Source organism: Triticum urartu, chromosome 5A, assembly GCF_056163025.1.
Source record: "Triticum urartu cultivar PI428250 chromosome 5A, HENAU_Tu73, whole genome shotgun sequence".
NCBI lineage: Eukaryota > Viridiplantae > Streptophyta > Magnoliopsida > Poales > Poaceae > Triticum > Triticum urartu.
The window spans coordinates 426,939,396-426,950,985 of NC_141877.1; the positions used below are offsets into that span (position 1 = coordinate 426,939,396).

The following is an 11,590-nucleotide window of genomic DNA, read 5'->3' on the forward strand; positions in this document are numbered from 1 at the left end:
TGCCTCTATAAAGGAGAAACTGAGCAAAGGAAAGGCTAAAGGATTTCGTGAGGATGAGCACGACACCCTATGGTTTGAAGACCGTGTTTATGTGCCCAATGACCCGGAGATTAGGAAGTTGATTCTGCAAGAGGCACACGATTCACCATATTCGATTCACCCAGGCAATACCAAGATGTATTTGGGTTTGAAGGATATTTTCTGGTGGACCGGAATGAAGAAGGATATTGCGGAGTATGTAGCAGTCTGTGATGTGTGTCAGAGAGTAAAGGCAGAGCATCAGAAGCCAGCAGGATTGTTACAACCTTTGCCGATACCTGAATGGAAGTGGGATAAGTTAGGCATGGATTTTATCACGGGATTACCCAGGACTCGTTCAGGCTATGAATCGATTTGGGTTATAGTCGATCGGTTGACGAAGGTAGCTCATTTCATCCCGGTAAAGACCACTTACAGCAGTACTAAGTTGGCAAAGATATACATGACCAGGATCGTATGTTTGCATGGAGTTCCGAGGAGTATCGTATCAGATAGAGGAACCCAATTTACCTCAAAGTTCTGGAAGCAGTTGCATGAAACTTTGGGTACTAGGCTAGAATTCAGTACAGCTTTTCATCCACAGACAGATGGACAGACCGAGAGAGTCAATCAGATTTCGGATGATATGTTGAGAGCTTGTGCGCTAGATTATGGATCTAGTTGGGACGACAATTTGCCATATGCAGAGTTCTCTTACAACAACAGTTATCAAACCAGTTTAAAGATGGCCCCTTTCGAAGCTTTGTACGGAAGGAGATGCAGGACACCGTTGTCGTGGGACGAAGTTGGAGACCGCTAGTTGTTTGGACCTGACTTGATTAAAGAGTCTGAGCAAAAGGTGAAGTTGATTCGCGATAGGCTCAAGATAGCCCAGTCCAGACAGAAGAGTTATGCAGATTCTAAACGGAAGGAGACAGTTTACGAAGTTGGAGATAGAGCTTATCTTCGAGTATCTCCACTTTGGGGAACAAAGCGTTTTGGAGTTAAGGGAAAATTAGCGCCACGATTTGTAGGACCATATCGAGTTTTGGAGCGTATGGGAGAAGTGGCCTACAGGTTGAAATTGCCTGAAGGATTGTTAGGAGTTCATGATATGTTCCACGTTTCACAGTTGAAGAAGTGTCACGCTGAGATGGCTGACATACCCTTGAGAGACACGGTGCCATTGGAAACAATTCAGTTGGATAACGATTTGACCTACGAGAAGAAACCAATTAAGATCCTCGAGTTTGCCAGCCGAGTCACTCGCAGCAAGGTTATCAACTTTTGCAAAGTTCAGTGGAGCAATCACATGGAAGATGAAGCCACCTGAGAGCGAGGAAGATTTGCTCAAGAACCACCCTGACCTATTTTCTAGCCAACCCGAATCTCGAGGGCTAGATTCATCTTAAGGGGGTAGGTTTGTAACATCCCAAATTTTCAATTTGGAATGTTATACATTAGATCATCATTGCATATCATATTTTATTTGCGTTTGGTTTTGATCCTAGAAATTTTACGCAACTCAAGGACCCACGGAGAGAGTTGGGGATTTCGTTATTTTCATATTTGAGTTTTCTCAAATTTTGAGAATAAGATCATTTGATTTTAATTATTTATTCATCAATTATTTCTATTACAGAAAATATGAGAGAGTGAATAAAATGACTTTCCCAAAATAAAGAAATATTGAGGATTTAATAATAAAATCAAATAAGATTTTATTTCGGAGTTTTTCGTTATTTTATTTGAATTTAGGAAAAATGTGCGTTTTTCAAAATTGCATTTAGGCCCCAAATAAATGTTCACTTTATGCGGCTTGATTTTAAAAGCCCGGGAAAATTTATTTTGGGATTTTTGAAGTTCGTTTAGTATTTCTTTTTATTTTTGTTCTGCGCGTAATTATTTAAAAAAACGAACTGACCTAGGGCCGTGTCCGACTAGGACTCCCAGCCCGTTAGGCTATATAAGCCGGGGTAGAGGCCCAGCCGAACCCTAGCCCCGCTCAAAGCCGCCCCAGCCGCCCCAAGCCGTCGCCGCCGCCGGACGCCGCCGCCGCCGCCGCACGCCGCCCGACGTCCGCCGCCGCACGCCGCCTGACGTCCGCCGCCGCCTCGTTTTCCGCGCCGATTTTTTTAATTTTTTCGAAAAACCGTTCGGTTTTTCCGTCGATTTTTCGTTGGTTTTTTTCCCGTTTTATTTAAATAGCGAGCGTTCGTCCGTTCGTTCGTTCTAGCGAACGTTCGTCGTTTTTCTTTTTCTCGGTTTTAATCCGCGATTTTTCTGATCGCGATTCCTGAGCCGATTTTCTTTTTAGTATAACTTTTCGCTCGTTTATCGGAATCAGGCGATTCAAACGCCTAGAGTTTCGTCTCGAAACCCTTTGTCCGTTTAATGAACTTAAACAAGTTTTTGCTACCGTAAAATTTGCCCTAGATCCAGATTAGTAGAACGAAGTTGTTTTCTTTCGCCGTTTGACTTTCGTTGCTTCGTTCGATTTGATTCTTTTTGCAAACCGGAGTTCTTAAGTTGAACCTTCTGGTTAGATCTCTTATTTGAGTTTTACCCGTGCATTAGATGAGTACTTATTGTATACTTGTTTGTTGTTTGCGATAGAGTACCCGGAGTGCGCCGCTTGTTACTTCGAATCGCTAGGTTTCCCGGATCATCAGCAAGGCAAGTAACACTTTGATCATACCTTTCCTACTACCCAGTTTTATTGCATTAGATCAATCCTCACACATTGCATGATTAGGATCTAATAAAATTGTGGGATGGGAAGTAGTTGAGGTAGTATCTATTACCTGTTTGTTATCAAACCTTTGGGAGTTACTTCTACGTTTGCTTATTATGGTATGCTATGCTAGTAGACGTGGATTGGGTGAGTGATATCCATGACAGATGTGAGTTTGTTAATTAATGGTTTATCTAAGGTGGCAACTTAAACACACATCAGGGTGGATTGAGGCACCTGGGTATTCCGGGACTTGCCTGTTTTCTTTTGGACCGCCACCCAGGCTCAAAGCGATCATGCGACTATTCATACTAGAAACTTCCGTGTGCAGCCACAAGCTATTATGGGCTCTAGCATAGTTGAATAAGTCGTGCGAACTCTTACAGTGGTAGACTAGCAGATGTAGGGGATGTAGGTGGTACGGTCTACCCGATCGTAAGGTGCTAGCGCTTCTGAAAGACTATGTCTCGGTCATCCGTCTTCTCAAACACCATGTAGTGCGAGAAACCAAACGGAGGAGATCGAGTCTTGTGGGGAAAAGTGCGCAAACCTCTGCAGAGTGTAATAAACTAATCATGGTTAGTCGTGTCCCCGGTTATGGACATCTTGAGTATCTAGTACCTGGATTATCATGTGAATCTCAACATGTTACCCTAAATTAATTTTGTTGGGCTTGTTTAATGATGATGCTTAATTGGGATTGAGAATGCTGTCAACCATTCTCAATGTTTAACAACCACCATGATAGTAATTAAATTTATTCCTTTGTAGTAGGGAAAAATTGGCTTTACGCAAAACTGTAACCATAGAGCTTTCCACCAGCCAAATATGCATATAGTATAGCTGTTTCACTCCATTATTCTCTATGTGTTATCTTGCCAGCATATTCCATGTGCTGACCCGTTTCGGGCTGCAACATTAATGTTGCAGACTTTTCAGACGACGATTAAGGAGTTTTTAGGTCGTGGTTCTATACTCAGTGATGCCGTTGGAGTTGATGGACTCACTTATCTTCCAAGCCTTCCGCTGTTATCGTTATTAGATGGCCTTAAGCCATATTTATTGTAATAAGTTCTCTATGGAGACACTCGATGTAATAAGTGTGTGATTGCTACTCTGTTATAAATCCTCCGAGTATTGTGTGGTGTCAGCATTACTGATCCAGGGATGACACCGGAGCACAGAGATTAGATTGTTTGAGGTCTGGTCGCTACACCTAGCCCATGCCGGCAACCGATCAAATTTGAGACGATAATTGGTTTGATGCCAACATTTGACATTGCCAATATTTGGCAAGCCAACATTTGACAATATCAAAAGTTGTCAAAAATTTGACAACTTCTTGTGAGGTTAACAAGTAAACATGGTAACCAACCAATCACTAGCCAATATTTGGCATTTGCCAAATGTTGGCATGCCAATTTTTGGCATCAAACCAATCATGCTCGAGTCCGGAAGGCTGCATGTGTGATTCAAAGTCCTCAAGGATCACTGCATGTTTGCTGGTGTGCCATGGGGATCCCTCCCAGATTCAATCCTGGTCTCTCTTAGATTCAAACTCCACTATGAACATGTTCTTCCCCAATGGACGAAAAACCAAGCCCCTAGGGTTACTCCATGCTGGATGTAGGGCGTTGGAAATAGTCTGGATGTGGAATAGATTTCTGTACAGGACCTTGCCCGCCAGTAGCCACTTGGGTGCTGCACCGTTGTCCGTGTCATCGATCACCAGAGGAGTCGCCTCCTCTTTAGAGATGTCGAGCTTGCCAAGCGCTTGTTCCATCTACGCCCGATCCGAGCGCGGTGAGAGAGCGCCGCTTCCTTGCTTCCCCTTGCCCGCACCTGATGTCGCCATCGTCGCCGGGAACATGTGCGTGCCCCGCCGATGAGATCTGCGAGCGCTGTCAGAGTCGCCTAGACCTAGTCGCCGCAAGGGTTTTAGGGTTTCGGGTGTGTACACGGTACTAGGACAATATAGCCGTCACACTAAGCTAATCAGTTAATTACTTCCTGAACTTAATTCAGTCTATATAATTATAATAACCAAGCCTATGTACAAAGCTTAAATTACATCAAATCAGACACCTTGAAAGAATGATATACATACATCTTGTGATATTCAGAAGACCATCTACCTCGTTCAGAAGCACATAAAGTCCTCACTACGCATACACAACGTATCCCTGTTAATTTATACTCCGTGGATGCGTAGCTTGCTACCGCTAAGCTAAGTCATCAATATCTTCGAATGTAGCGGTCGTGTCGCCGCCGAGGTGCCGCTTGAGCCGGTCCAGCTCGTTGGCGGCGTCCAGCATAGACGGCCGCGTGGACGCGGTCTCCTGGGTGCAGAGAATGCCGAGCTCCAGCAGCTCGCCGATGGCCGCGTCCGACATTCTCCTCACCTCAGGCGTCTGGTCCAGAACCATCCTGGCCAGCGCCTGGTCGACCACCGCGTCGGCCCGGCCGTGGTAGTGGCTCTTCACCCACTTGTGCAGGCTCAGCCCACCCTCGAACATGTCGTCGGTCGGCTTCTTCCTCGTTACCATCTCCATCACCAGAACGCCGAAGCTGTACACATCACCCATCGTCGTTGGGTTCGAGCCGTAGCCATACTCTTCAGACCATCGACCAAAAACCACTCAGAAGTCAGAACTCAGAGCATGTGAACTCATCACGAGGATAGCTTGTGATTTAACTTTTGGCAGTGTGTGGTTTACCTGGAGGAATGTATCCGATGGAACCGCACAGCATGTTGGCGGTGGAGGCACCGACGTCGGCCGGGTTGGCCACACCACCAACGCTCATGACCAGCCGGGAAATGCCGAAGTCAGACACGAGCGCGGTTATGTCGTCGTTGATGAGGACGTTGCTTGGCTTAAGGTCACAGTGGATGACCTTGACTGGTGAGTGGTGGTGCAGGTAGGCCACCCCCTCGGCGATGTCGCTGCAGATGTTGACACGGTGCACCAGGCTGAGCTCGGCCGGAGGCCCAGCATAGAGGCACCGCTCGAGGCTACCCTTCGCCATGAAGGGCAGGACCAGCGCCTTGAAGTCCGCCAGGCTGCATACCGTGATGATCCGCATGAGGTTCCGGTGGCGGATGCGCTTCAGGACCTGGCACTCCTGGCTGAAGCTCTTGATCGAGTTCCCTGACTGGAGCTGCAGCACCTTCACGGCAACCATGGTGCCGTCCCGCAGCGTGCCGCGGTACACGCGGCTGTAGCTGCCTGCTCCGACCAGCCGATCTGCACTAAACTCCTGTGTCGCCTCAACCAACTCTTGGTACGTGATCCGCGGGTACTTATACTTCATGACCAGCGACAAGCCTCCGCTGCGTCGGCCCCTGAACATGTCTTCCTGCACAGCAGCTAACCAATCCTGGATCTTCCAGGCACCAACCGCGCAGAGGATTGTCAGCACGGCGGCGCAGACGCACATCACGACCAAATACTTCCGGGACTGATACCATGGGCGGTGCCTTTGGCAGTTGCGCCTCAACACCGAGCCGCAGAGCCGTGGGTTGCCAATGTAGGACAGGAAGGTGAAGTCTGCAAAGACGCCGATGGTGGGCACATGGCCGACGAAGTCGTTGTACGACAGGTTGAAATGTTTCAGGCTGGTGCATTTTGTCAGGTTTGCAGGGATCTCTCCGTTCAGGGAGTTGTGGGATACGTCCAGGTTTTTCAGGTCGTTGAGGAGGTCGAAGGACGATGGTAGGACGCCGGTGAGCGAATTGTGCGACAGGTCGAGGACCTCCAGCTCGCGGCAGAGTCCAAGCTGTGGAGAGATCGTGCCTGTGAAGTTGTTCCAGGACAGGTCAATCGCTTGCACCTGTTGCATGTCACCGAGCCCCCGCGGCAGCTCACCTCTGATCTGGTTGTGTGACAGGTTGAGAAATATAATGTTGGTGCCAGAGACCATGTATGGTACCTCTCCGGTCAAGCTGTTGTTTGAGAGGTCAAGGTGGAGCAAGCGCATGCATTCGGCAAGGCGGTTTACCGGTATCTCCCCGGAAAGCTGGTTGTTCTGCAGGTAGAGGTTGACAAGCCCGGTCCCGATGCCGCTCAGGATGCTCCCCGACAGCGCATTGCCTGACAGATCCAGCTCGCCGAGGCTTGTCGCGTTGCCTATGCACGCCGGGATCATGCCCGTCAGGCCGTTGTTGGACAGGGAGAGGCGCTCGAGCTTCGGCAACGCGCAGATGGATGCCGGGACTGTCCCGTTCAGCTGGTTGCTTGAGAGGTTCATCAGCATGATGTTTATCATTTCGCCGATGTCGGCCGGGATCGGCCCCTGGATCTCGTTGAGCTCCAGGTTGAGGTGTGACATGTTTGGTGGGAGCAACGAGCCAAGCCAGCTTGGCAGCCGACCGCCCATCCCCACCGCGCCGGCCTCGATCTCCAGTATTTGGGAGCAGTTCGATACTGCGGCGAAGAAGGGCTCCAGGTTGGTGTTGCCGTCGTGGCTCGAGAACCGGTAGTTGTTGGACAAATGCAGGTACTTGAGCTGCTGCTTGCCCGCTATGATGCCGGAGGGGAGCTCGTCGGCGAGCGAGTTGTCCTCCACATCCAGCAAGTATAGATACGTGCAGTTAGCGAGCCACCATGGTAGTTTTCCGGTTAGCCTGTTGGAGTAGAGGTTGAGAAAAAAAATGTTCTCCGAGGCTTCCAGGGGAATCTCGCCGGATAGATCGTTGTTGCCGAAGTCGACCACACTTAGAATGGTGCAGTTCTTGAAGAGAACGGCCGGGATAGGGCCTGAGAGCTGATTATCCTTGAGGAAGAGGAAACCCAAGCTTACCAGCTCAGAGAGGGACAGCGGTATGCCGCCGCTGAGCTGGTTGTGGCCGAGGTCGAGGACTTCGAGGCCGCGGAGGTTGGAGAGCTCGGCCGGGATCTGCCCTGCAAGGAAATTGCGAGACATGTCGAGGCTTTTGAGGCGCGTGAGGTTACCGATGACCGGCGGCACGGGGCCAGAGATGTTCATGTCGCCTAGGGAGAGGCCGGTGACGTGCTGCCGCCTCCAGTCGCAGGCGACGCCGGTGAGGCCGCAGACATCGTCATTGGACTCGTTCCAGTCGGCCAGAGCCGACGGCGACGGCAAGGTGAGCGATCGTTTCAATGCCAGGAGCGTGGCCTTCTCCTGCAGCAGCACTTGCCACCGACGCTGCTGCCGGACGATCGTCCCAGCCCGCCGCTCACCCGTCGCAGCGGCCATGGCATGGAAGCGTGTGAGGTGGAGGAGGAGGAGAATGGCCGCGAGCTTGACGGCCATGGGAGCCCTCATGCTTTACTGGGAAGGCATGCAGCCAGTGATGGACTATGGGAGGTAGCTTGGACCTCGGAGCTAGCTAAGTGTTCTACATGGCGGTAGCATCTCCGGTCACTTCTCTATAGGCTCGACCTCGATGTACTAGAGATGGATCAGAAAGGATGCAGCAGCAGGTTGCAGAAAATATGGACTGGGGACGAGGATAGACGGATGGAGAATGAGGTGACGGCGACCGGCGAAAAACAAATGCTTGCAACGCAAAGGCTGTGCCACCTGCAATCGAAGAGGAAATCCATTAAAGGTCGAGCCGGCGAAATCAACTTGATCGCCCGTCCGTTCTGGCTGGCCGGCCAGCGCTTAAATATCGTATGTCATTGAATTAAGGATCGGTTGGTTAAATCAGAGACGACCGACTCACTGACTGACAGCGAATGCAGGGTCATTTTGTCTTAGTCCTGACGTAACCTTCGTATACATGACCGAGGTTGATTAGATTAGTATAGGATGGTGGGCTGGAAGAATCCGTTGATTGATGACCGACCGAGTGGAGCAAGAATGAGATCCCGACCGGCGACCGGGACGTCGCGGATTCGGCTTCGGAACCCGCCAGCCCGCCGGGGAGCAACAATCAGCGACCCAGCGGTTCTAGCTAGCCAACAACACTTATTCTCCGGCTTTGAATTTCCTAGCCATTTCATTTCTTGCGTTCAGTACGTACAGTACAAGGTAGGTAGAATAACCAAAGAGAACAAAGACGACCTTGCAGCACACCACTCGGTCGGTCGTCAATCAACGGATTCTTCCAGCCCACCAGCCTATACTAATCTAATCAACCTCGGTCGTGTATACGAAGGTTACGTCAGGACTAAAACAAAAGTCTTGCGATCCTTTTGGAAATTCAACAAAATGACCCTGCATTCGCTGTCAGTCAGTGAGTCGGTGGTCTCTGATTTAACCAACCGATCCGTCCAGCAGGCCTGGCCAGTAGTAGTAATTCAATGACGTCAGAAGGGACGGGCGATCAAGTCGATTTGGCCCAGCTCGACCTTTAATGGATTTCTTCTTCGATTGCAGGTTGCACAGCCTTTGCGTTGCAAGCATTTGTTTTTCTCCTTTTTCCCCTAACTGATTTGTTTGTGCGTCGGCTATGATTGCCCAGTGCACGATAAGTGGGTGCAGGCAGTGGGAAAGCCACCGGAGACGGCTCGGCACTTCAACTTCGGCAGCGCGCACTCGCGCCAGTAGCCCAATATGGCTGGGGTTATCTGTCTCGGGAAATACTGTACTGTTGTGGTGCTTTGCCAAGAGGATCCCCTTGCGTACCGACCGAGTTATTAGTTAATCTGAACACTACTTTAGGAGCGTGTGTACACAGATCTGCAGTAAGTTGAGCATGATAAAGCTAGAGTGAGCCAACCTGGTTATGTATTGACTGTGTGCACCAATCCATGCCTCCATGCAGAAGCCGGGCGCCACCATCCAAAAAAGCCAAGCTCTGTAAAAAAAATTACTATCTGGTTAGTTTAAGCCTGAACCAATTCATGCCGAGCAGCTCCACATATGTGCAGTTATAGATGTCAAATTTTGCATGTGTGTAACAAACAGAAGCACAAACAGAAATTCTACTCACTTAACCACACAAAGCTGGGTCATCTCAACTATCTGGTTTCAGGCTAACATCCACCAGAGAGGAGCAGAGTAGCGGGGCATCTATCGTGCACACGCCATCTCTGTTCAGAGAAAAGCCACATTTTTCGCAACCCAGGCATGTGATTCATGAACAAACTTTTCAACAGTCTGGCCCCATCATGCAATATTGCAATTGCAGATTTTTAGTACTACTACTAGTAAAGTTCAACCTACAAGTGTGACCTATGCTGTTATGCACGAGCTAGGGGTGGGCCAGAAAGCTTAACCTATGAGACCTTGTTTATACATAGGTAGCCCAAAAACAATGTCTAAGGCTGTTATTAAATGAGTAGTTAGGTGCATCATGACTGCCCTTTCAACCAAAATCAAGTGGGGCACTCTTGAGGTGTTTCATTTGCTCCATGATGCTTACTTCCCTCTGGAACAAACAAGATGTTCAGTTTGTAGATGTCTGGCACTGTTCCATCTTCCCTGATATGCAGGATACCAAGCAGATTGTGTTAGTTGTTTGCACTGCTAGTTTTTTCAGATAAACTGTTTGTCCTGCTAGTTTCACACCGTTCCCATGTAAAGTAGAAGGACAAGATAAGTAGCAGAGATAGATAGAGGCTTCTGTATTGCTCTATGTGCATGCCAAACTGTAAATAAGTACAGCGGGGCACTTTTTTTCCTAACACTCGAATCACTTGAGACTGAGGATGTGCAGTGAAGCCTCTAGAGCCGAGCACTAGCAATAGCTCACGAAACTAAACTATTGCCAGTTGAGATGATCCATTGATCTTTTTAGCAATGCCTAGAGAAAATGCCATGCCACCATCTATCATAATTCTGACCTTTTTAATTGAAGTTATCCATAGCCAGCACCGGGTGAATGGGCTTCGGTCTGCTGTCGCCTTCTTCAGAAGGAGCACACGACCTCTGTATTTTCTGCCTCAAAATGTAATTGATCAGACAAGGTTCCCGAGATAATGGAAAACATTGTACACGGCCTACCTCATGCGAGGAGGAGGTGCATCAGGCATGCTCGCAGTCGCCGCCCCTACCCTTTGAATCATCTAGCGCAAGCCTCAGCCTGATTTGCGCAATAATGCCAATCCTCTGGGGCCAGGTTAGCATCTCTGGTTTTCAGAAAGTTGTCTCCACAAACAACGCTGCACATGATCCTAGTAGGCAAGCATCCGGAGGTAGCCGGCATCGGGATCAGCAGGCGGTGCAAGTGCTGGGCTGTGCCGCGCATTTGCACGAGCAGGTGGTGGGCGCGCGGGTGCCCAGCCGGTGGCAGACAAGACAACCAGGAGATCACAGGCTGTACAGCTACAAATCCATGAAGAGGGCCTCCGATCGCGCCACCGTTGGCCCGCGCCGATGGTGCCGCCCGGCGCGGCCGTCGTGCTCCCCACCGTCGTCGGGTTTGAGTGGGATTTTCCCCTCTCATTTTTTTCTAATGGCGTGGGGTTTGAGTGGGAACGGAAATTGCAGTACGACGGCTGGAGAGCGGGCGACAGGGAAGTTCGGTCGGTGGAGACGCAAGAGTTTCTATTGGGTCCATAACCCATTGGGCCTTATATTTGTTTTCCCTTTTTAGGAGTACATAAGTTCAGAATTGGGCCTTATATTTGTTTTCCCTTTTTAGGAGTACATTTGTTCAGAATTGGGCCTTATGTTCAGAATTTCATCAGCAAAATGTTTCAAAAAAAAAGGGTCGTCAGCAAAATGATACGTACTCCACTAGAAAAATCGAAATCACCAGTTAAGGGTCGTCAGCAAAATGACACACCTTCTCAAACGCTGACAAGTGTGTGTGTCATTTGTCGCAACTTGTGAGTTTTTTTCTTTTTCTTGTAAATTCGTTTATTCAAAATATTTTATCTATTGAACCGTGCGTCCAAATCCTGAATAGTTTTCATCGTTGATTTT

The 11,590-nt window shown here is 49.0% G+C and overlaps 1 protein-coding gene and 1 long non-coding RNA gene across 2 annotated transcripts; both read right to left on the minus strand.

Annotated features, from left to right (window-relative positions):
* Window positions 1-4,766: 4,766 nt before the first annotated feature.
* On the minus strand, window positions 4,767-8,466 carry LOC125509625 (uncharacterized). Its single transcript, XM_087526307.1, has 2 exons — window positions 5,470-8,466; window positions 4,767-5,366 (listed from the first exon to the last, which is right to left on the minus strand). The coding sequence occupies exons 1-2, from the start codon at window positions 8,036-8,038 to the stop codon at window positions 4,975-4,977; spliced, it is 2,961 nt and encodes a 986-aa protein (XP_087382433.1). The 5' UTR covers window positions 8,039-8,466; the 3' UTR covers window positions 4,767-4,974.
* A 5-nt stretch (window positions 8,467-8,471) lies between these two features.
* LOC125509428 (uncharacterized) lies at window positions 8,472-11,183 on the minus strand. Its single transcript, XR_015604810.1, has 3 exons — window positions 10,667-11,183; window positions 10,507-10,600; window positions 8,472-9,518 (listed from the first exon to the last, which is right to left on the minus strand). It is a non-coding gene; the product is annotated as an uncharacterized LOC125509428 (long non-coding RNA).
* Between the last annotated feature and the right edge of the window lie 407 nt (window positions 11,184-11,590).

Excerpts from the sequence above, each read along its gene's own strand:
- LOC125509625 (XM_087526307.1), bottom strand. The coding sequence starts at position 8,038 with ATGAGGGCTCCCATGGCCGTCAAGCTCGCGGCCATTCTCCTCCTCCTC. Across the intron at positions 5,367-5,469 it reads CATCGGATACATTCCTCCAG|AGTATGGCTACGGCTCGAAC; the intron begins GTAAACCACACA and ends GATGGTCTGAAG.